Source organism: Chrysemys picta, chromosome 9 (assembly GCF_011386835.1).
Source record: "Chrysemys picta bellii isolate R12L10 chromosome 9, ASM1138683v2, whole genome shotgun sequence".
Taxonomy (NCBI): domain Eukaryota; kingdom Metazoa; phylum Chordata; order Testudines; family Emydidae; genus Chrysemys; species Chrysemys picta.
In genome coordinates this window covers 61,262,995-61,288,050 of record NC_088799.1, presented here as the reverse complement: position 1 = coordinate 61,288,050, position 25,056 = coordinate 61,262,995, and the positions used below count along the sequence as shown (strand labels likewise).

Sequence of the window (25,056 nt, the reverse complement as noted above, 5' to 3'; positions counted from 1 at the left end):
AGCTGTTTGGCAGTGCTTAGGACTTTCCAGGAGGGAGGGGGGAAGCGGCGCGCTCTGTGGAGGAGGCGTAGCAAGGACGGGGACTTGGGGGAAATGAGTAGAATTGGGGCAGCGCGAGGGTGGACAGGGATGGGACTATGGGGCGGGGGTGGAGCACCCACAGGGCAGAGGGGAAGTGGGCACCTGTGCCTTGTGGAATGCAAATGAAGAACAGAAAAGAGCTAATTTCAAAGCAAGTGATCATTGTGTGTGATGACTGGAGGTTAAAGACTCAAAATGTGTTCCTCGCTCTCTGTCATCAAAGGAAAAGCCCATGTGGGTAATGAGCCTGTCAGCTTGTTTTCTGTGAGAAGAAGCTCGAAGTATGAATTCAGGGAAAGACTCTTCATCTCTGGACTGTTTGGACTTTTACAGAGAAGTGTACCAAATGCAAAACTGATATCCCCAGAGACAATCTGGGAACCCTAAAAGGACTTTTTGGAAACTCACAGTTTATTACATCACTGCCACCATTTGGAATTACAGTGACTTACCTATACATATATTTTACCTGCTTTAACCTCTCACTCATTTCCTTTTCTTAGCTAATTAACCTTTAGTTAGTTTACTATAGAACTGGCTATCAGCATTGTTTCTAGCGTAAGATCTAGAGTACCAATTGATCTGGAGTAAATCACTGGTCTCCTGGGACTGGGAACAACCTTATGTGGTGTGATTTTTGGTTTAAGTGACCTTTTATCAGTTCTCAACCTGTGGCCTGCTTGAAGCCCAATCAGCACACAGCTGCGGCCCATGTGACATCCTCAGGGTCATACAGGTAGTATTAGATGTGGACTACATAACACATTGTGGACAGCATATGGGACCCACAATGGTAAATAGGTTGAAAACCACTGAGAGTCTCAGGGGACTGTCTGTGACTCCATGGTAAGACTGGTATAAATTTCCAGGAGATTATATCTGTTACTGGCTTGGTGAAATCTAATTATAGAATATACCACCAGCTGGAGGTATCTGCCCTGTTTTCTGACAGTATGCCCTGAGGTCGGCATTCACAGTTGTGAGCCATTCCAGACAGCGTGACAGAAGGTGGATGCAGGACAGCCTCCATAAGAAGGTGACACAGTCACACCCCCTATCTTGCTTCATCAGGGGTTGGAAGTCCCTGCATATCAGGCAATGGTCTCAGCTGTGACCCTCATCAAGGCACTTTAAGTACCTGGAATGAGGGTAACTCATCGGCATAAATTTTTTACAGCCAGCACAAGCTTAAAGTGCAGAGATTGAGACATACCCCAGTACTGGTCAACGGTACTCCTTGTATAGTAGGGATCCGATGTCCAAAACTGATAAAGAAAAAATAAAGAAAACCTGCACTGAGTACTACTAACTATTTACAGACAGGAGATAAGCCCTCTGGAAGGAGAAAATTCACAGTAGCAAGCTGACATGCCCTTGTGACGGGTTCGGTCACAGAGACTCCCCTCAAGACTGTCACTCGATGAGCTGGGATACCACGGAGAACAACCCTCCTGCCAGAACAGGTGCCCCTCCACTCCTGTCTTGCTGAGTTAGACACTCCAGTCAGCTCCAGCACAGACCCAGAGGTTGGGCCACGCCTCTCTGCAGTTCACTGAAGCTGAGATTCACTCAGCCCAGGGGCTTTTCAGTTAACAGGGACTTTCCCAGTGTTCAGCCTTTCTGGGAGCCTGAACTCCAAATAAATCTGTTTTACTCTGTATAAAGCTTATACGGGGTAAATTCATAAATTGTCTGCCCTCTGTAACACTGATAGGGAGATATGCACAGCTGTTTGCTCCCCCAGGTATTAATCACTCTAGGTTTATTAATAAACAAAAGTGATATTAAGTATAAAAAGTAGGATTTAAGTGGTTTCAAGTAATAACAGATGGAACAAAGTAAGTCACCAAGCAAAATAAAGCAAAAACATGCAAGTCTAAGCCTAACACATTAAGAAACTGATTACAGGTAATATCTCACCCTCAGAGATGTTCCAATAAGCTTCTTTCACAGGCTAGACTCCTTCCTAGTCTGGGCCCAATCTTTTCCCCCGTTACAGTCCTTGTTAGTTCCAGCAGACATCTCAGGTGGTAAGCAGGGGTTTTCTCATGACTGGCAGCCCCCTTTGTCCTGCTCCACCCCCTTTTATAGCTTTGGCACAAGGTGGGAATCTTTTGTCTGTGCTTGTCCCCATCCCCACCTCATCAATGGAAAAGCACAAGGATTAAGATGGATTCCAGCATCATGTGACACAGTCACATGTCACAGTGAGATCCCAGCTTCCATTCTTCCTGGGCTGGCCTACATGTACACAGGAAAGTTTGCAAGTAAGCAGAGCCATTTACAGTTCATTGATTCTGAAGCACCCTTAATGGCTTCCACTTAATATGTTTACATCAGTAATACAAGTTTATATCTTATTCTCCTAACTCCAGACATAGAAATAATACATGCAAACAAATAGGATGAACACACTCATAGATAAACTTTGTAATGATACCTTACAAGAGACTTTTTGCATAAAGCATATTCCAGTTACATCATAGTGACATTCATAAGTGTATTTTCATAAAACATATGGAGTGCAACGTCACAGCCCTGACTACCAGTCTCGAGCAGTAAGAAGGAATTGATGGGGGGTCGGGGATGGCTCGGTCCTTTTCTTGATTGTGCAGCAGCACAAGGATGCAGAGACCAAATGCACCACCCCAACGGGTATCGCTAAGGGAAAAATCTCCGACTCTGGTGCACTGGGTGTGCACGTACCTGAAGTAGAATGGATATATGTAATCACTCGAAGGACTAATGATTATATTCACAACTTTCTAGCATTCTGGTTCCTAGGGCCAAAAAATCCTCTATTTCAGTTACTATTGCCTTTTGTACCATGGCCAACCTGGGACTTTTCCAAAAATGACCATGGCAACACTAGAGCTTATGCTCAAATAAATTTGTTAGTCTCTAAGGTGCCACAAGTACTCCTGTTCTTTTTGCAGATACAGACTAACAGGGCTGCTACTCTGAAACATGGCAACACTGTAGCTTTCTCCTTTTAACCCTGCCCTCCTATCCAGATCACCTACACCAGTGGTTTTCAAACTTTTTTTGTGGCGACCCAGTTGAAGAAAATTATTGATGCCCATGACCCAATGGAGCTGGGGATGAGGGGTTTGGGAGGGATTCAGGGCTAGGGTAGAGGGTTGGGGTGCAGGGGTGAGGGCTGCAGGGTGGGGCCAGGAATGAGGGCTCAGGATGTGGGAGGGGGCTCTGGGCTGGGGGTGCAGGCTCTGGGCTGGGGCCAGGATTTGGGATGCAGGAAAGGGCTCCAGGTTTGGGGAGGGGCCTCAGGGCTGGGGCAGGGTATTGAGGCATAGACTTACCTCAGGCGGCTCCCGGTCAGTGGCACAGAGCGGGTGCTAAGGCAGGTTTCCTGCCTGTCTTGGCACCACGGACCACGCTGCACCCTGGAAGTGGCCAGCAGCAGGTCTAGCTTCTAGGCAGAGGTGCGCAAGTGGCTTTCACCTGCAGGGACCCCCCACCTCCCATTGGCGGGTTCCTGGCCAATGGGAGTGCAGAGCCAGTGCTCGGGGCAGCACATGGAGTCCTGCGGCTCCCTTGCCTAGGAGCTGGACTTGTTGCTGGCTACTTCTGGGGGCAGCGCAGTGTCAGAACAGGTAGAAACTAGCCTGCCTTAACCGGGCAGCACCTCCAACGGGACTTTCAACTGCCCAGTCAGCAGTGCTAACCAAAGCTGCCACGACCCGCTGCCTTACATTCCATAACCTAGTTGCGATCCACAGTTTGAAAACCACTGACCGACACCATTTCCCTCTTTTGGGATCACTCTCGTCAGATCCAGGTGTGTGCTGGGAGACCTTGAGAGCTAGTCTGAGTGACATTAGAGAACACACCGAAAGGAACAATCTGGTCCAGATACTCAAAGGTACGTAGGCTCCTAACACCCACTGGTTTCTGACTGAAAACCTAAGGACATGGGTGGGGAACCTTTTTTCTATCACGCTCCATTGACCCACAGAAAATATCAATCGCAGTCCACACAGCCCCCTCTGACCCCTTCTCCTTCTTCCCGCGTCCTCTGCCCCCGCGGTCTTCCTCCACTCCCTTGCCAGGACTCATCGTGGCTCTTCCCCTTGCGGCGGCCGGGAAGCGCCGATTGGCTGATGTTACCGGCTTTCATTTGCATGCCGCGGATGATAGGCTGACGGGGCGGCCGCACGCAGGGCAGGTCGGGAAGGCGGCGGGCATTTTGAAAGATCGTGCGGCGACTGGCGGGCTGCTGTCTTCCCTGAGCAGCGCGCTATGGCGGGGCCCGGCCCGGCGGGGCTTTACGAGAGGTGAGGCCGGGGCGCCGGCAGGCGGGGCTCTGGCGTCAGCGCCGCGGGCTACCCGTTTCCATCGCTCTGCCTCAGCCTGGCGCGTGCCTTCGCTCCCTCGCGTGTGAGCAGGGGCAGGGCTGGGGTCCCCCTGGGTCCGCAGTGGGGCTCACGGAGCTCTACTGCCTTCTCCCGTTGTACAGAGAGGAAACTGAGGCACGGAGAGGCTACTTGCCCGAGGCCACCCAGCCGTAGAACCTGGCATGGTCCTAGCTCAGTGCTCCTTCCGCTGGGAGGTGGGGCTGGTCTGTGATTGCTCACAGAAATCTCATCCGTGCTCTATGTCCCAAATCCTGACAGATTTATGGCAGGCTTGTTACAGTAACTGTCACACCAGCCTGCTTTCACCTGCTATCTCCTCCACTCCCTGCCCGCCCCTCCCCGTCCCACTAAGCCAGGGGGTCGGGACCCCTCAGGGGGTCATGAGGTTATTACATGGGGGGTCGTGAGTTGTCAGCCTCCACCCCAAACCCTGCTTTGCATCCAGCATTTATAATGGTGTTAAATATATAAAAATGTTTTTTTAATTTATAAGGGGAGGGGTCATACTCAAGCTTGCTGTGTGAAAGGGGTCGCTAGTACAAAAGTTGGAGAACCACTGCACTAAGCCATGAGCTGGCCCTGCAGAAACCAGGGACATGTCTGAAGTTGCTCCTTGTTGTCTCCTGCCCAGCGCTGCTGCACACACATCTGTCACAGACTATTACTGGAGGGCCTCGCGCTACCTGGTTATGTAGCACAAGCTGAGCACTCCGCTGGGCCCCTCACTCCCTCTCCTCACCCCCAGCTGGGACTCCTTCCCCTGCTTCAGCCAGGCTTCCCTAGCTCTCCACCTGCATCCCTCCACCCCACACAGGGGGAATATGTATCTTAACTATTTATTTTCTGGATTTCAGATGTTTAAATTTGTTACCTTCATTCCCTGTGCCCCAGATCCCAGCTCACATGGAGGGGCAGGGAGAGGGACTCAGACATCCCAGGGGGAGCAGGGTCCCCCAGACTTTAGAACATATAACAGGTAGGGGGCTCAGTCCCCCTGCAGAGGGGTAGGGCTCCCCCAATCCCAGCACATACAAGGAAGGGGAGAATTCAAGACTGACAGCCCCACCCCTAAACCCCCAACTTCCTCTGCTACACCTCATATTCCCCAACCTCTCCTGTCTTCTCCCCTCCTACTTCCCCAATCCTTCACCTGAGTCCCCCAACTCCTTCCCTCCTCTCCCACCCATTCTCATTTATCTACCTGCCATAATACTCCCATTGCTCACTGGAGACCCAAACCTCTCTTCCCACATACTCTTGCATCCCTAATCACCTTCCCCTCCCAGTGACCATTTGCATGTGTAATTTATTTTCTTTCAAAAACAATTTCAGCATCTGCTGAGTATTCTGCTGTACTTAGATTACATTTCCCAAAAATAGAAATCCCCCTTTGATGGAGGCAAACTGGAGCAGCATGCCTGCTTTTTTACTTCAGATATTACTCTGGGTTGGATTTGAAGAACAGTGCATGGGTTGGTGCACAGATTTGATTACTATAACATATCCTCACAGACACCCAGGTCCTGTGATATGGAAGTGGTTTTCCAGATGGTTAGACCCTCTCTGCACATATTCACTGTAATTCTGTAGGTGTGTAAATGGGCATGTGAGCTGTAGTGTGCAAGAGTGGAGAGACAAACTCTTTTTCAAATAATATTTTAGTTTGACTTCCCCCTCAAAGTGCTGTTGGGTGCCATGTGCTCTGTTGGGATACTCTCAAATGTTTTTAACCCTGGTGTGATAATCTGAGCCCTGGTTTGATCTCTAGCTATGGGCAAAAAAAGTTGCCAGATCATGTCAACTTTAAAAAAATCGGTTTTGTTTTTATTTTCCCTTAGCAACCTCTGGGTCAAATGCCCTCAAATTTGGATCACTGACTGTATCCTGTGCCCCCCATGAGGAAAACTAAATTTCAAGGCAATCTGATTAACTGTATAGCGTTTAGAGCACTTAGAACAGTCAATCTTTTAAACAGAAAGCCGGTCTTCACCTTAACTATGGCAAAGCAGCTGTTCTGCTATAATGAAGTTCTTGGATAGTTAATATATTCAAAGTGCTGTACAAACAACAGACTTAATAATGTTAAAACAAATGGACTTGTGCATGTTTGTGTTAATTGTTTGACTCCTGCAAATATTGCTCCTTTGTTTTGTGTTCTACAGGTATGTGACTCAGGCAAAAGAAGAGGCCAGGAATGGAAATCTGGAAGAGTCTCTTAAACTCTTCAATCTTGCAAATGAAATTCATCCCAGTGAAAAGCTGAGGAGCAGAATCAAAAGGCTTGAGGAAACACTTGCAGAGCTGGCACTTGCCACAGAGGAAGAGCAGGGATTTGTGGATGTATGTAACAGTGGTCTAATGATCTATGGAGAGATGCACAACAAACTCTTTGAGTATCAGAGAGAAGGTGTGGCCTTCCTATACAGCCTCTACCGTGATGGAAGGCAAGGAGGTATATTGGCAGATGACATGGGTTTGGGAAAGACTATCCAGATCATTGCATTCCTTTCTGGGATGTTTGATGCTGAACTCATAGAGTTTGTATTGCTAGTCATGCCAACCACCCTTGTTAGTAACTGGATAAGAGAGTTTGCCAAGTGGACTCCAGGACTGAGGGTGAAAGACTTTCATGGCACCAGCAAGACTGAGCGTAACAGAAAACTAGAGAGAATCCAAAGAAAGAATGGCATAGTGATCACAACATATCAAATGCTGATCAATAACTGGCAGCAGCTTTCTAGCTTTAGTGGACGAGAGTTTGTCTGGGACTATATTATTCTTGATGAAGCCCATAAAATTAAGTCCCCATCTGCTAAAACCACTAAATCTGTATATGCTATTCCTGCAAAAAATCGCATCCTCCTCACAGGGACACCAGTCCAAAATAATCTGCGTGAGATGTGGTCCTTGTTTGACTTTGCATGTCAGGGGTCCCTCCTAGGAACAGCGAAGACCTTTAAAATGGAATATGAGAATCCTATTACAAGGGCAAGGGAGAAAGATGCGACTCCAGGAGAGAAAGCACTTGGACTTAAGATCTCTGAAAATCTAATGACCATTATAAAACCATACTTTCTCCGAAGAACTAAAGAAGACATACAAAAGAAGTACAAGTCTGATGAAGTGAAAACCCATCTTCCTGAAGTTCAGAGTAAGAACATTGCTCCTGTAATGCCTTCTCTTACCAGGAAAAATGACTTCATTGTGTGGGTGTATTTAGCACCAGTTCAAGAAGAAATATACAGGAACTTTCTCTCTTTGGATCATGTGAAGGAGGTGTTAATGACAACGCGGTCACCTTTGGCTGAGCTGAATGTCTTAAAGAAACTATGTGATCACCCCAGGTTATTGTCAGCACGAGCATGTAGCCAACTTGGCTTGGAAGGAGGTGGTTACTCTGAGCAGGATGATGAGAATGAAGGGGATGCATTTTCAGGAGCTAACAAAATTGATCATCTCTCTGATGAGATTCTGATTCAGGAGTCTGGGAAATTGCTGTTCCTCATGGGACTTCTAGAAAGGCTGCAAGAGGAGGGGCATAGAACTTTGGTATTTTCTCAATCAAGAAAAATGCTGGATATCTTAGAGCGCATTTTAACTCACAGAAATTTTAGGACCATGCGTATTGATGGAACAGTGACACACTTAGTGGAACGAGAGAGGAGGATTGGTGTGTTTCAGAGTAATAAGGATTACTCTGTCTTTTTGCTTACTACACAAGTAGGTGGTGTTGGCATAACCTTAACGGCAGCTAGCAGAGTGGTGATCTTTGATCCCAGTTGGAATCCAGCTACTGATGCCCAAGCTGTGGACAGAGCTTATAGGATTGGACAAAAAGAAAATGTAGTGATTTATAGGTTGGTTACCTGTGGTACAGTGGAAGAAAAAATATATAGGCGACAAGTCTTTAAGGATTCATTAATAAGACAAACTACTGGTGACAAAAAGAACCCATTTAGGTATTTCACTAAACAGGAATTAAGGGAGCTCTTTACATTAGGAGATACTCGAACCTCTGCAACGCAGATTCAGCTGCAGTCCTTGCATGCCACCCAAAGAAAGACTGACTTAGAGCTGGATGAACATATTGCTTATCTGCACTCACTGGAAATGTTTGGCATTTCAGATCATGACTTAATGTATACACGAGAAATAGCTCAAGAAGAACAGGCTGAGAATGAAGAAGCTCATCAGTATATTAAACAAAGGGTACAGAAGGCCCAAGAACTGGTCCAGTTAGAATCTCAGCTCAAAGACCAATTGATGGGGAGAATCAAAAGTGATACTGAGGGAGCGTGGCTGAGACAACCAGTATCGTCTTCCCAACCAAAAAAGAAATCACCAGAGTTTAACACAAATCACTTTATTTCACCACCTGTATTAGTTGAACCTGCAAATGATGAAGCTGTTGATCTTACAGAGGATGAAGATGTTGCTAATGTCAGTGCTAGAATGACAAGTTTGGTTATTGTAGATTCAGGGGAAGCGAAGCCGGCTCAGGATGTGTCTAATATGGATGTTAATGAATTACTTACTAGCAGTAAGGTATTGAAACAATCCAATATACATGAACCTGAACAAAAACTTGATCCAAATTTTATACCATCTTCCCTTGGAGTTCACTCATTTGCTAACAAAGGGAGTCCTAGTCCTGAATCAAGAAGACACTCTAATTGCTCACATAGCATAAACGATGTCCAAATTACCTCTTCACTGTTTTCACAACCTTCGTTTAATGGATCTGTCATTGCCGATCCTAAAAGATACAAAAAAGCAGAAATGTCACTTCAAACTCATGATCCTCTTACTAACCCAAAAGATGATGGGAATGAAAATCCTGAGATAGCTTCTCCAGTAGCATCCAAAAGTCTATTGAACGTCATATCAAAATTCCCTAGTGGACTCCAGAAGTCTCATGTGAGTGAAGCCAGCTTGGAGGCTACATCTGTCGCATCTTCTCAGTATCAGGCTGACTTCAATCTTGTTTTGGAAGACTCTGAAGATGGACAGCAAGACGTCTCAAAAAGGGAAAAATTACTGGAGTGCACAGAAAACACAAGCTTTCATCTCCAAGTAGGAAACCATGGCAGTTCTGCAATGAATTCTTGGGTAAGAGAACATGATGATTTTGAGAATTCCTGTAACGTAGCCATGGATAAGCTAAATGACTCTCTACCCGTGAGTGAAAGTGGTGATGACATGCCTATTGGCAAAAAGAAGCGGGTTCAAAGAATTATTTCTGATAGTGAAGATGAAGATAATTCAGTCATGATTTTGGATGAAAATCTGCTTGAAAAAATGTTCTCACCCTTAAACAGCCCTCTATGCCCATCTCTGATAGGGATTACTTCATCTACTCCCAAATGTGATACATCTATAGTAGACCCCATTTTTTCCCCAAGAGGAAACAGGTCTACAGCTTCTAGAAGATCTCTTATTAATGTAGTGTTGGACCAGGTTGAGGATATTGAAGAAACCATAGGAGTTCTCAGCCAAAGAGAGGATAGTGATGAGGTGCAAGAAGAACTTGTGGTAGAAGAAGCTGAAGAGCATAGTGTGGAGTCTGTGGAGCCTGAGGAAGAACCTATTGGAGAAACACTTGATACAGAAAATACAACCAGTTATTTAGACGATACAGAGTCTGTCATATCTGAGGCAGATGAAATTGAGGAAGAGCCTCAAGAGGAATCTACTGGTGATCCTGAGCTGCTATCTGGTGAGCAAATGGACTGCTTTTCAAAGGAGAGTGCAGGCCAGAAAGCTAATCAGACTACTGTGGATTCTCTTCATGCACCAGATAATTATGATGCCCTGATAGAATGTGGGAAGAAACTGAAAGACAATGGAAAACTACAAGATGCATTGAACTGTTTCCTGCAAGCTCTTGACATAAAAAATGGAGATCCTGAAGTTATGCTTATAACCTTAAATTTGTATAAACAACTATCACAGAGTTGAGGATTTTGGTTACAAGTCAATTCCCAAAAGAACAATCACAAACCCAATCTCACTTTTTCTGAGGGGAAGGACCAAAACAAAACTTTGATCTAAGCTACAGAATTTACTTGGATAATGGACAAGATTTGACTTTTTAAAAGGCTGGCACTGACAGAAGCTACAGTGAGGTGAGACTAAAACTACAAGAGAGACTTGGGAGGTAACCATACTCAATTTTTTTTTAAGAGGATAGAGCAAATTTTACAATTGCATCTCTGTGAGCAAGGTATTGTTTCAAGAGCAATTTGTAACTAGCACTTGGGTGCTGGAGAGAAGGGTCTTCATTTTGCATGCAGTTCACAAAGGCAAAAAGTCACACTAATTGTATGTTTAGAAAAATGTTTAAAAAAAAAACACCTACTACTTTCTATACTCCATGTCTGTTTTATTTGCAATATACTAACTTCACAGTTACAGCCTATGTCGGTCATTGAAGCATGTGGTCATCTGATTTAATGCTGGGAAACTGTTTCAGCTGGGCCCCTGAACTAGACTAGGACAAGGGTTCTATGGTACCCATTGCTACTCACTTGTGTCCTTGATGTTATGTCTCATTAACTATGCTAGGAGTGCTGTGTATCTGCCCCAAACTTCCTATGGGGGGATTACTGAACTTTTCATCTTGGCACAGACCTCTTCAGAACAGTCAAGAGTAGCTTCAACCCATCTAGCTATGCTGTGGATTTAACTTGCCTTCCCTGGGAAGATGGGAGAGAGCAAAGCACTGCCAAGTTGGGAGTATCTGGTGGTGGGAGCAGGCTGGTACACTGTCTTGGTAGATGCTGCCTTGTCCTATGGCTACCTCTCTAGCTATTGGGGAAGGGCGATGTGGGACAAGGGTTCTTTTCCTAAATCCTTGTAACCAAAATACACAATGTTTGTTGTAACTAAGCTACATCTCTTTCCAGGGTTAGGCTCATGCTCTGACATGAATTCAAATGTGGGACTAGGCAACAATCAGCATGTCCCCTCCCATAAGAGGCTCAAATGAGAACAAGCCTTCTGGCTGCTGTGCCCCCTTGCGGTCTGTTTGGAAGAGCAGATGTGCCTTCTCCCCATACCACATTAAGGGGGGCATCTGCCTGAGCATAGTTACTGAAGTAATTCATATGTTTACTGAATAAAAACAACGAGGAGTCCTTGTGGCACCTTAGAGACTAACACATTTATTTGGGCATGGGCCATAGCCCAGTTTTCAGTCTTTGCTTAGACAGACCAGTGCAACATCCAAGCAGGAATTAACTTAAATTTCACTTGTGTGGACTGCATTTGTAGTTGTCTTGTGCTGTGAGACAATAGGTGTGTGACTTTTGCCAGAGGTAGTGAGCAGCCATGCATCTTGATGATCAGAGTCTCTGAAAATTAGGCACAAGGATGTCCTAAACTTGGTTGCCAGTTTCATAGATTCCAAGGCCAGCAGGGACCATTATGATGATCTGCTCTGATCTCCTGTGTAACACAGGCCACAGACCTTCCCCAAAATAATTCCTAGAGCAGATCTAGGAAAAACATCCAATGTTGATTTAAATATTGTCAGTGATGGAGAATCCATGTTCCTTGGTAAATTGTTCCAATGGCTAAAAATTACACCTTATTTCCAGTCTCAACAAGTTTCTGACTTGACAAGGAAATTTAGCTGGGTTCTGGATGTCTTGGTTTCCTAACAGAAGTGCTGTACAGCAGTGGTTCTCAACCTTTCCAGACTACTGTACCCTTTTCAGGAATCTTATTTGTCTTGCATACCCCAAGTTTCACCTCACTTAAAAAGTACTTGCTTACAAAATCAGATATAAAAAAACAAAAGTGTCACAGAATGGTGCTACTGAAAAATTGCTTACTTTCTCATTTCCACCATATAATTATAAATCAATGTAATTGGAATATAAATATTGTACTTACATTTCAGTGTAGAGAGCAGTATAAACAAGTCATTGTCTAGATGAAATTTGTTTGCACTGATTTCGCTAGTGCGTCTTATGTAGCCTGTTGTAAAACTAGGCAAATATCTAGATGAGTTGATGTACGCCCTGGAAGACCTGTGTACCTCCAGGGTATGTGTATCTCTGGTGGAGAACCACTGCTGTACAGCCCTGCTTCCTGCATGGCTGTGGTAAGTATAACCATCCTGGTTCTTACAGGTGCACAAATAGCTTGTCATAGCTACACAAATCAGTGGTAGAGCCAGCTAGCGGCTCAGTTAGTCCACTGTATCATAGTACCTGTGTGCTTATCTAACTCATCTCCCATATTAGATAATGTGACCCAAATTCTGCTCTGGGACATGTGGACAATTCCTGTGCCTTCAGTGGAAGTTAAGGGTGGGGGTTTGAGATCAAAATCTGGCCTGTGGTTGTGGGGGCAGGTGCTAGCTACCTCTCACTCATCCATGCTCTTCTGGCTTGAGATGGCTGTGTCTAGTCCACGCAATCCAAGATAATAGATTTAAAAATATTAAGATGATAAAAAAAATGAACAGAGTTTGAGCATAGAAGTTTCTGGTTATCAGGGAATAACATACAGATTATCAAGGGTGCAAAGTTTGGTTTAACATCGGGTGGCATAAGGAATACATAATCTGCAATATCCCCGATTTGGGGTAAAACGTTGATGGGTCAAAGTACAGGCATTGAGATATGAGGATATGAAGTTCATAGAGTGGCTATATTCGGGTGTGGTGTATAATGAGTGGATACGATGATGAGGATGGATTGACCCTCATTTGGTGAGATTTAATGTTCAGGGAGTTTATGGTTCCAGTTCATATGATCCAACGGAGAAGGTCTCTTGGTCCCTTTCTCGTAGTGGGAGAACAATGTCACTCTGGCTCACGCCTACTGGTACTGTCGGTGGCCGGTGATGTGCTCGATGTAGATGTCCCTGGACCATCGGATGGTGTCTGAGACCATGAGGTGCCACATGAGCCATGCGTTGCGTCGACTGATCCGGCAGGTCCGCAGCACGCACTCGTTGCAGGGGTCCCAGGGCTCCGACAATCAGGGTGTCCATCTGCACCTCGTAGCCCTTCGCTCTCAGGGTATCAGCCAAGGGGGCGTACTTTTCCAGCTTATGAGCTCTGGCTTCGCAAAATGCCGGGGTCCTGTTCTCAAAGGAGACCATGACGTTGACGAGGATGAAGGACATAAATCCACACCGTGTAGAGGTCAAGCATAGGAGTTTATTACACGCAGCACTGGCGGAGTGTCACCTGGCTTATTAGGCTCAGAGACACTGTCAATCAATTGATTACAATAGAATATATAGATTTTCCATGGGCGGGGGAAAGTGACAGGGTAGGCAGTTCCACACCCCGGGATAGGTTTTGCAGCAAGACAAGATAGCACATTAGCCAATGGTTAAAAGGTTACATAATGTCTCCACCCATGCTCTCAAGTTAGCAAGTTAACATTTAATTAATACTTTGATCAAAGGTTATTAGTATAAAATATATATATATATATATATATATAGAATTCTGATTTGGGGTCCATAGGAAAGGAGCAACTCCTTTGATTGTCCAACAGGTACATTCCTAGGGGTTAAAGCAAAGAAACAGTGAAAGGATATGGTAATACAGATTGTCTCCTTTATGTCTTAAGGCAGGGCATTGGTTCCTTGGAAGGGAGGTGGAAGGATGCCATATCTTATACTGACGTGCCAATTTTCATAAACTCAAGGTTGGATTTGTGGGAAGGCTGTTTTCCCTTCAGGAGAAACACAATAGGAACAGGGATCCTTTGTTCAATTTGAAACATTGGATGAAACATAATTATTCAGTTATTGCTTCAACATCTGGCATTTCTACTGACCAAGTATATCTTAGCAAAGGCAATGTTATCTTGTTTATTGTGCTTTTCTCTTAGTTAATCACTATTTGCTAGGCCTCTGGTCTCTTGACCAAACTCTGGACTTTGGGTCTGGAAAAGAGCTGGCACAATCCATATACCAGGTTGTTATATAAAATGCACAAGGACTTTAACCCTTCAAGGATGATCTTTTTTATGCCATCTAAGCACTGAGCAGGGCCCCTGTGCCCTGACAGCAATGAATTGCACTGTTCCACTCTGGTACTCCCTACCACTCCAGGCCATCTCTGCCCAACTATGCTTGGTTTATTTCCTTTGTGCTATGGAGTGAAGAAGGGACATCAAGGGGCAATGCAGAGATGCCAGTGTGAGGAAAATGATGTCCCACATTGCAAAGGGTCACTTTCCCTTATTGTTATGGAGAAAGTTCATTGTGGCAGTGGGACACAGGAGTCAGAAGCACCATGTGGTAGAAGTACATTAACCAAACGTCTCTGCCTCCAATTGCCAAACTCTTCCATGGGCATCTGATGTGCTTCCATCACACCCCTACTCCAGTTGCCAAAACTGTTCTCTCTGCCCATCCTCTGTCCTTCCCATTCTTCAGTGGCTTTGCTCTAGTCACCTATTCTGCTGAGGGAATGGTGACAAGACAGTGATGCAGCAAATGTTCCCCAGGTCCACTGCAGAACACTTAGCTGTAGATGGTTCTTCAACAGCTGAAAAATCTCTTGGAGTACCATTAATCAACAGCTACTACCTGCCCTATTAGAACTAGTTCAAAGGCCAAACTAGATGCAAAGGGGTCCTGTCACTGCAGTGACCACTCACAACTGAGCTGTCCTGCCTTCCACAGCATTTCAGCACTATGTTCAGTTAAGCTTGGTTAACTAGAGTTGTATAGTTTTTACGTTAATTTGTGGTGTTACTCATTTCTGAACCACCTGTCTCACTGATAATGACCTTAGTGAGAAGCATTGTGGCCATACTACTTCACAACATTATTGATGTGAATAGCAAGGACTCTTAGGCATGTACACAGCTAGGCCTCCTAGCTTGAGCAATCAAGTGAAATATTTTGTAAACTCATCAGTGCGGAGGTGGGGCCCTGAGATTACTTCCCATCTGGAATGGGTCATACTGAATGCAAAAGGTGCTAACTTATTCTATTCTTAAGAACAGTGCTGGTGGTGGAATCTCAGGGGGTTGAATTCAGGGGAGGCCAGATTTCAATTCCCCCTGAGAAACCAATGTTGGGGAAAATATGTTAGACCCAGGCAGTCTATTTTGCTATATGTAACCTTTGGAAAGGCAGTCTTCCCTCCTTTCACAGTTCCTGCTCATGTGGCTAAGCCCTTGCCTCCAGTAATGCACAAAGCCAAAGTGACCACTTTAAATATGCTTCTATTCTCAGCACCAACATCTACATGGCTGGCTTCTCATTTGCACTTTGCAAAAGCAACAGCCAACACACTAATAAAGTACTCCTATGTATTAGATTCAAGAGATAGGAAACCGATTACAAATGTGTTACAAGAGGGTTGCACATTTAATTGCTCCTGGAGGCTGAGCTCTAAGTGCATGCAGGTGTGGGGCGGAGGAGTGTGCGCTCTGGAGGGTCTGAAGGGGATTGGTGGGAGTTGAGGGAAAGGATATACAGCTTTACCTACATAAGCAATTAAGTGTGTGATGCTCTAGTTACTGCTGCCTGTGATGTATGTGGGCAGCAGCAGCAGAGGGTGCCAGAGCGCTTCCTCTGCCTGCAGTACCAAATAGACACTCTGTGGACTTGACTTGAAATCAGGCTTTTTTGGTTTTCACCCAAATCAATAGGATTTTGCCTATTAATGCTTGGAATTGATCAGATGTGGTTTTCAAAAGTTATCACCTTATAGACAAATGCCATTAAACAGAATGTAGGGCCTCAGTTTAGCTGGCTAATTAGTGATCATAGCAACACTGGCTCACAGACACTTCACCCAAAGGATGTTCTCTCAAGCTGATCTATACTTGGGTATTTATAGCACCTCTCATTGCAAACCATTTACAAAGCCAGTCCAGAATCCTCCTTTTCAGAATAAATCCAGAGCACTCCCCACTGGCAAGAGAAGCTCCAGTGATATGATGGGCTCCTTAAAGTCCAGTGCTTTTAGTTTTAATTTCTAAGAAGAGGGGATTCTCAGCAGGAATGCTGGGGTCATCATGTTCCCCTCTCTCTGTCCTGGAGAGAAATGGTTGGGAACCACAGGGAAGTGCTGAGACAGGGCTCCTTTTTAATTCTGTTTCCTGATGTATGCAAGGACTGTTGTTTTTGAGTTCTTGAGTTTAATACTTCCCCCTTTGCTGGAAAAGAAGGAAGCCAGTTTATATAATGGAGTGAGTGTGACTGTTTCTCCCTATGTTCATTAATTGCTCCCAGTGAAATCTCCTTCCAATCTGACTGCTTTGCATTGTGGTGCCTCTGATTTGCCAAATCCCTTGCATGGAAATGGAATGTGAAACTACTGCACAACTGTCATACAGCTGATAAATCCACTGTAGGGAAACCTTTACTACTTTAGACCATCTAGGTTTACAAACTGAGGCTGAATTAGACTTCTGGATTTTCCTGGATAAACTAGGCTGGTAAAATGCCTTTCTCCATGGACCCAAAGTTGCAACTGCAAGGAGATTTTTTCCATGGATTTTATATGAAGTCTACTAATACTATTCCAACAGGTCAACCCATCCACGTCAGCAGTCCAGGAAAAGCAAGGGCTACTCAACTGCTCCAGTTCTCATGAAGTAAGAATCTCACATGCCCCACACAACAAAGGAGATTTCAATAAGTGCCTGAAGACATTACGTGGAAGTGCTTTGCTAGGTACCGACAACTTCTTTCTGTTGGCTCCCACCCTGCCACGTCTATAATCTGTAAACTGGGGTAAAATTGTACAAAAGAAATGGTGTGGACACCATCACCAAACATGCTGCATGCATGCACATACACACCTGAGTCCTATAGATCCCCAACCCTAACAACTCCCACAACAAATCTGCTGGCAAGTTCCTAATCAGTGAATAGAACAGTAAGTGTCAGCTTCACTCTTTTTTGTATTTTATTTTCTCCCTTCAATCATAATTATGTGGTATCCAAACTTCGTTTTGACAGGAGGGTCTGTGTACACTGGCTTATCCATACTGCTGACAGCCAAGGCGAATGCTGCTTCCTGGAAAGGTCCCACCATAGAACCTCTGGTCATCCAGCCCAAGTCTCCCTGAAAGAGAGCCAACAAAAATGGCCAGGTCTGAAAAACCCATTTCAAAACATGCCCAGAGCTGCATTGTGAGACAGAGTGGGTAACATTTCTATAAAGCAGAGAGAAAAATCCAACAAACAGGGTTTTTAAGAACAAATGACCTTTTTCCATTCAGTGCTTGGAACCTTAAACTTTGCAGCTGTCTACTACTGCACAGATGTGCGTGGAATGACAGTATCATCAGATACTATGGCAATGTGCGCAGTATAAAATCCTATATAAAACAGAGCATAAGAATGGCCAAACTGAGTCAGACCAATGGTCCATCTAGCCCAGCATCCTGTCTTCCAACAGTGGCCAATGTCAGATGCTTCAAAGGAAATGAACAGAACAGGGCAATTATCAACGATCCATCCCGTCATCCAGTCCCAGCATCAAAGTCTTAGGGACACCTACAGAATGGGTGCATCCCTGGTCATCTTGGCTAATAGCCAGTGATGGACCTATGCTCCATGAACTTATCTAGTTATTTTTTTAAATTTAGTTATGGTCTTCACCACATCCCCTGGCAACAAGTGGCACAGGTTGACTGTGCAGTGTGTCAAGAAGTACTTCCTTTTGTTTTAAACCTGCTACCTGTTAATTTCATAGGGTGACCCTGTTTCTTAAGTGAAGGGGCATTTAATACTTCCTTACTCACTTTCTCCATACCATTTATGATTTTATAGGCCTTTATCATATCCCCCCCCTTAATTATCTCTTTACTCCTGGGGGAATTCTGTGTCAAAGTATTAAAAATTCTGCACCAAAGAAATTAAAATTCTGCACATTTTGTCAAAATAATGCAATATAATCATGCCAGTTTCAATTATTTTGGTGATTTATTTAAACTACAATACAATGGGTGGAGAATGGGAGTGGGGAGCACTGGAGGAAATCCCCAAACCCCCTTTGTCTGATAGTAATGTAGACAGGTTTGACCCTTTATTTCTAGTTATTAGTCAACAAATATATGCAGCCATATGGTCAGTGTTGCATCATAGGCAACTGAAGAGCAAGTGAGGACTGGGGAATGAAACTCACAATTTATATTGGCTACTGACCATCTCCAGGAAGGTAAGTACCAAACAGTTAATGGAGCACGTTTTGATAGGAATTTTTTTCAGTCCAAAAATTTAGACCAGTTCTAGTCACTAAAGCACCATAAGACTTTATAAGGCCATGCTGTCCTTTACACCACTCTGGCAATGTAAAGGAGCCTTAAAACTTTTACACCTGTTTTATACTCCTGGGGGAATTCACAAAGACATTGAGAACAATTCACTAAGCAGGCAGGCTGCTACATTCTGTTCTGCCCCATGCCCACCTCCTCAGAAACACCCCACAGCCAAAACTCTCCACAGCGAACGTGCCGCAATAGCGAGCAAGAGGGACAGTGTCTCTCTCCCTCTCACATGCATGACTGCCCAGCCTTCCGACCCCATCCCAGTGGTTATTTACGTCTCTACTGGCTGCTCTGGGCGCCCGAACCAACCTGCCTACGCTGCCAGGGAAGGGTACATGACCGCTCTTGTGGGCTTCCCTTTGTTTCCGCATCAGAAGTCATTTTTCTGCGGGGAAGCAAAGAAATCCGCAGGGAACATGAGTTCTGCACATGCGCAGCGTGCAAAATTCCCCCAGGAGTATCTCTTTTCCAAGCTGTACAGTATCTTTTTAATCTCTCTTCATATGAAAGCTGTTTCATACCCTTAATCATATTTGTTGTTTGGACCTTTTCCATTTCTAATTATCTTTTTTGAGATACGGTGACCAGGATTGCATGCAGTATTCAAGGTGTAGGCGTACCATGGATTTATATTGTGGTATTATGATATTTACTATCTTATTATTTATCCCTTTCCTAAGGGGTCCTACATTGTTAGCTTTTTTGACTGCTGCTGCATATCAAGCGAATGTTTTCAGAAAACTATCCACGACTCCAAGATGCCTTCCTTGAGTAGTAACAGCTTATTTAACCCCATCAAAAACATTTCCTGAATCTTTGTTGTCTGTATTGTTAGAATACAGAGGGGTAGCCGTGTTAGTCTGTATCCACAAAAACAACGAGGAGTCCGGGTGGAATTCTTCAAGGGCCTCCTTCCCGTGGGGCCATATGATGAAGATGTCATCAATGTAGCATAAGCAGAGGAGGGGTACTAGGGGACAAGAACTGAGGAAGTTCTAAGTCAGCCATAAAAACATCTTGGGGACTCTCTTTCTGCCCCACCACCCCCACTCACATGATACATTTCTGCGGTGATCTGGAAGCCTACTTCCACCATCTCCGACTCAAAGAATATTTTCAATACACCACTGAACAGAGCACTGACCTACAGGAACCGTCTTACCAACACTACAAGAAGAAGAATTCTGCGTGGACTTATCCTGGTGGTCAAAATGACAGACTGGACTTCTACATAGAGTGCTTCTGCAGATGTGCACAGGCTGAAATTGTAAACAAACAGCATTACTTGCCCCATAACCTCAGCTGTACAGAACGCAATGCCATCCACAGCCTCAGAAACATCTCTGACATTATAATCAAAGTGGATGACAAAGGAGGTGCTGTAGTCATCATGAACAGGTCGGATTATGAACAGGAGGCTGCCAGACAACTCTCCAAAACCACATTCTACAGGCCACTATCCTCCGATCCCACTGAGGAGTACCAAAAGAAACACCATCTGCTCAAGAAACTCTCTGCTACAGCATGGGAACAAATCTACACAAACACACCCCTAGAGCCCCAACCAGGGGTATTCTATCTACTACCCAAGATCCATAACCCTGGAAATCCTGGATGCCCCATCATCTCAGGCATTGGCACTCTTACAGCTGGATTATCTGGCTATTTGGACTCTCTCCTCAGACCCTACACTACCAGCACTCCTAGCTATCTTCGAGACACCACTGACTTCCTGAGGAAACTACAATGCATTGGTGATCTTCCTGAAAACACCATCCTGGCCACCATGGATGCAGAAGCTCTTTACACCAATATTCCACACAAGGATGGACTACAAGCTATCAGGAACAGTATCCCTGATGAGGCCACGGCACACCTGGTGGCTGAACTTTGTGACTTTGTTCTCACCCACAAACATTTCAGATTTGGGGACAACTTGTATCTTCAAGTCAGTGGCACTGCTATGGGTACCCATATGGCCCCACAGTATGCCAACATTCTTATGGTTGACTTAGAACAATGCTTCCTCAGCTCTAGTCCCCTAGCGCCCCATCTCTACTTTTGCTACATTGATGACATCTTCATCATATGAATCCACGGGAAGGACGCCCTTGAAAAATTCCACCAGGATTTCAACAATTTCCACCCCACCATCAACCTCAGCCTGGACCAGGCCACTCAAGAGATCTACTTCCTGGACACTACAGTGCAAATAAGTGATTGTCACATAAACACCACCCTATACCGGAAACCTACTGACCGCTATACTTACCTACATGCCTCCAGCTTCCATCCAGGACACATCACACAATACATTGTCTACAGCCAAGCCCTAAGATACAACTGCATTTGCTCCAATTCCTCAGACAGAGACAAAGACCTACAAGATCTCTATCAAGCATTCTTAAAACTACAATACCCACCTGGGGAAGTGAGGAAACAGATTGACAGAGCGAGACGGGTACCCAGAAGTCACCTACTACAGCACAGGCCCAACAAGGAAAATAAGAGAACACCACTGGCCATCACGTACAGCCCCCAGCTAAAACCTCTCCAGCGCATATCAACGATCTATTCTGGAAAACAATCCCCCACTCTCACAGGCCTTGGGAGGCAGGCCAATCCTCGCTTACAGACAGCCCCTCAACCTGAAGCAAATACTCACCAGTAACTACACACCACACCACACAAACACTAACCCAGGAACCAATTCCTGTAACAAACCCCCTTAGCCTTCTCTGTCCCCGTATCTACTCTAGCAACACCATCATAGGACCCAACCACACCAGCCACACAATCAGAAGCTCATTCACCTGCACATCTACTAATGTGATATATGCCATCATGTGCCAGCAATGCCCCTCTGCCATGTACATTGGCCAAACCGGACAGTCTCTATGTAAAAGGATAAATGGACACAAATCAGACATCAGGAATGGTAGAAAGCCAGTAGGAGAACACTTCAGTCTCCCTGGACACACAACAACAGATTTAAAGTAGCCATTAAACAAAAAAAACTTCAAAAACAGACTTCAAAGAGAAACTGCTGAGCTACAATTCATTTGCAAACTTAACGCCATCAATTTGGACTTGAATAGGGATTGGAAATGGCTGGCTCACTACAAAAGCGGTTTTCCCTCTCTTAGTATTGACACCTCCTCATTAATTACTGGGAGTGGACAACATCCACCCTGACTAAATTGGCCTTCAACATTGGTTCTCCACTTCTACGGTAACTCCCTTCTCTTCATGTGCCAATATATATTTATTCCTGTATCTGTAATTTTCACTCCATGCATCTGAAAAGTGGGGTTTTTTTACCCACGAAAGCTTATGCCCAAATAAATGTTAGTCTTTAAGGTGCCACCGGACTCCTCATTGTTTTCGTGTATTGCTAGACATACTTGCTGACAGGTATTTTGAAATAAATTACTAAAATAATTGAAACTGGTGTGATTATATTGTGTTATTTTGACAAATAAAATATGCAGAATTTTAAAATGTGAGCTGAATTTTAATTTTTTTGGTGATGAATTCCCCTAGAAGTAAAGAGCTAGAGATAGTGTTCTGTCAAGGGGGTCTGGCTATGGATTGAGTTTCCTGAGAGGATCAGATTAATGTGAAGTCGAAGTACTTTGAGTGCATACTGTAACACCCTCCTCTGTGACAGAGCATTTCCCTGCAAAACTAGATTGATGGGGCAGGTGGAGAAATATGGCCCACGCAAAGACTTTTATTTCAAGGAAGGGGGAAGAGCAGGAGATCCAAGAAGTCAATAAGAGACTTCTTCCGCCTTCCTCCGCAGCATGGGGCAGGGGTCGCTTGCTGGAGGATTCTCTGCGACTTGAAGTCTTTAAATCATGATTTGGGGACTTCAAACAGCTGAGTCAAGGGAGAGAATTATTCCAGGAGTGGGTGGGTCAGCTTTTGTGGCCTGCATCATGCGGGAGGTCAGACTAGATGATCATAATGGTCCCTTCTGACCTTAAAGTCTATGAGACTTCCCAATGCAATCTCATTTATCTGCTAAGTGCTATGACACCACTGATAAGTACTAGGGAACTTGGTAGATTTCCCAGAATCCCAGTCTCCTGCTAACGACTAGATGAGGGTGGCCAAACTTACTGACCCTCTTCAGAAGTTCAAGAGCTGGGCGTGCCTGCTGGTGCTCAGGGCTTCAGCCCCAGCAGGCTCCTCCTGTAAGGCTGAAGCCCCAAGACCTCCCCCTGCCCCCCAGTAGGGCAGAAGCCTCTAGCCCCACAACTCTGCCACAGGCAGAAGCCCTGAGCTCCCCCTGCCCCAGTCTGGTAGGTGGAGAATGGAGGGAGTGGGTGTGGGTGGGGAGGCTTCGCAAGCCACACTTTAACTGTAAAAAAGCCACATGTGGCTCACGTGCCGCAGTGTGGCCACCTCTATACTAGCCAATAGTGCCTCCCTGACATCAGGTAGTCCACCTAAGAGCTGTCAGCACAAGCCTGACAATCAGTGATATGTACCCCTTGTCTGGCTTTATCTTCACTGTACTGTGAGGCTACTTCACTGAAGCGCACTCCAGACTTCAGCTTCTCCATGGCCTCCATGATTTTGCTGTGCTTTTCACATAGGATGTGTCTAACCTAGAATGCAAAAACAGAGGGAAGTTACATTTTGGGGGCTTGGCTCCCTACAAAACAGTCATTTTATTGCAGTTAACTGAATAGGTTCCCGTCAGCGTGTTTCTCAACACAGTAAAACTGAGTCCATTGGAGGGCTTCCCACCTCCACCCCAGGACATTCCGTTCAATTGCTGTCCCAAACAGCAGCCAGAGCAGAGCGGATGAGTCCTCTGCCCAGCATGCCTCCTGCTGCTGCAAGTGGCATACCAGCTTGGCAGTGGCCCAGTCCCAAGCACTGCACCCAGTCCCAGAGACAGACTGCACTTAGCAGCTGCCTCTGAGAGGCACCTTCATCCCTCTGGATCTTACTGAGCAGTCAAGGGTTGCTGCCATGTGGGCCGGAACACACCCCTCAACTCCGGAGCCAGACCAAACTCCAGCCCCTGGCTGGGCACACACAAACTGTGGTATCCTTCATAGCTGGCCTTGTGCCACCTGTGCACACCACGTGCTTGGCTGAAGGTGGCAGCTGGGAAGATGAGCCTATAGCCCTGCTACCCCTCCATGTCCACACTCACCTTCACAGAGCTACCCCCACCCTTCGGGGCCGGGGCCTGCCTCTCAGCACTGCCCCCGCCGCCAGCAGCTCCTCCTTAGGAACAAACCAGACCATCGTTAACAGGGCTTGGCTCCTGGGGTGGCACCATGGTCTGCCACAGACCAGGGCCAGCCTGGAGAGGACACAGACTGTCCTGGGCTGGGGGAATGGACTATGGTCACCCCATCAAGGCAACTGCCCATCTTCCTCTATCCCTCCCCTGGCCCAGGGCGCTACAGCCTACCCACCCATCCCTCCTTCCTCCGACCCGGGGCGCTACAGCCCGCCCACCCATCCATCCCCCCTTCTCCGACCCGGGGCGCTACAGCCCGCCCATTCATACGTCACCCCTTCCCCGACCCGGGGCGCTACAGCCCGCCCGCGCGCCCACCCTTGCTCCGACCCGGGGCGCTACAACCCCCCCCGCCTTCCTCCAACCCGGGGCGCACATCCCCCCTTCTCCGACCCAGGGCGCTACAGCCCGCCCACCCATCCATCTCCCCTTCTCCGACCCAGGGCGCTACAGCCCGCCCATCCATACATCCCCCCTTGCTCCGACCCGGGGCGCTACAGCCCGGCCGCCCGCGCACCCATCCCTCCCTCCTTCCCCGACCCAGGGCACTACAGCCCGCCTGCCCTCACCCTTCCCACTTTTGCCGCCGCTTTTCCCTTTGGGGGGCATCTCCTCAGCCAGGAGTCGCGCACGTGACGCCGCTGAGAGCTAGAGGGCCCCGCTCAGGACCCAGCCGGCGGCCTAGCGCGGCGCACCCCGAGCCCGGGCTGTCCGCGCTAAATGCCTGGCGGGGACACGGCGGCTCGCCTCGTGGCCCGCTGGGAACGGCCGCTTGCCGGCTGGGAGTGGGGATCCCGGCACAGACCCCCCGCCCTCAGCGCGGGGAGCGCCCGCGGAGGCCCCCGCCCGCTGCCCCCCATGGGACTCGATTCCGGCCAGCGCCCTTCCCCGCTCTGCCCCCCCCATGGGACTGGGCCCGGCCCCCCACAATGGGCTGTTGCAACGCTTGGATTGAAGTGGTTCAATGGCTCTCACTGCCCAACTGTACAGATTATCTGGGCAGGGTGATGAGACAATGAGAAGAAAATGTTTCCTGATCTCTTGTATGGCGTTGTATTGTATCCTGAGT

The 25,056-nt window shown here is 46.4% G+C and overlaps 2 protein-coding genes across 5 annotated transcripts; one reads left to right on the top strand and one right to left on the bottom strand.

The window, feature by feature from the left end:
• Positions 1–4,220: 4,220 nt before the first annotated feature.
• Positions 4,221–10,826, top strand: ERCC6L (ERCC excision repair 6 like, spindle assembly checkpoint helicase). The gene is made up of 2 exons (XM_024111683.3): positions 4,221–4,376; positions 6,620–10,826. The coding sequence occupies exons 1-2, from the start codon at positions 4,342–4,344 to the stop codon at positions 10,413–10,415; spliced, it is 3,831 nt and encodes a 1,276-aa protein (XP_023967451.1). The 5' UTR covers positions 4,221–4,341; the 3' UTR covers positions 10,416–10,826.
• Positions 10,827–17,332: 6,506 nt separating this feature from the next.
• PIN4 (peptidylprolyl cis/trans isomerase, NIMA-interacting 4) lies at positions 17,333–24,830 on the bottom strand. Of its 4 annotated transcripts, none has more exons than XM_065557217.1 (5): positions 24,566–24,830; positions 23,895–23,968; positions 23,218–23,337; positions 19,866–19,980; positions 17,333–17,514 (listed from the first exon to the last, which is right to left on the bottom strand). In XM_065557217.1, the coding sequence occupies exons 1-5, from the start codon at positions 24,594–24,596 to the stop codon at positions 17,429–17,431; spliced, it is 426 nt and encodes a 141-aa protein (XP_065413289.1). In that variant the 5' UTR covers positions 24,597–24,830; the 3' UTR covers positions 17,333–17,428. The 4 variants fall into 4 exon arrangements, with proteins under 4 accessions (XP_065413289.1, XP_065413288.1, XP_042709312.1 ...); XM_065557216.1 differs by having other exon boundaries at positions 24,557–24,801; XM_042853378.2 differs by having other exon boundaries at positions 19,884–19,980; positions 24,557–24,799.
• Between the last annotated feature and the right edge of the window lie 226 nt (positions 24,831–25,056).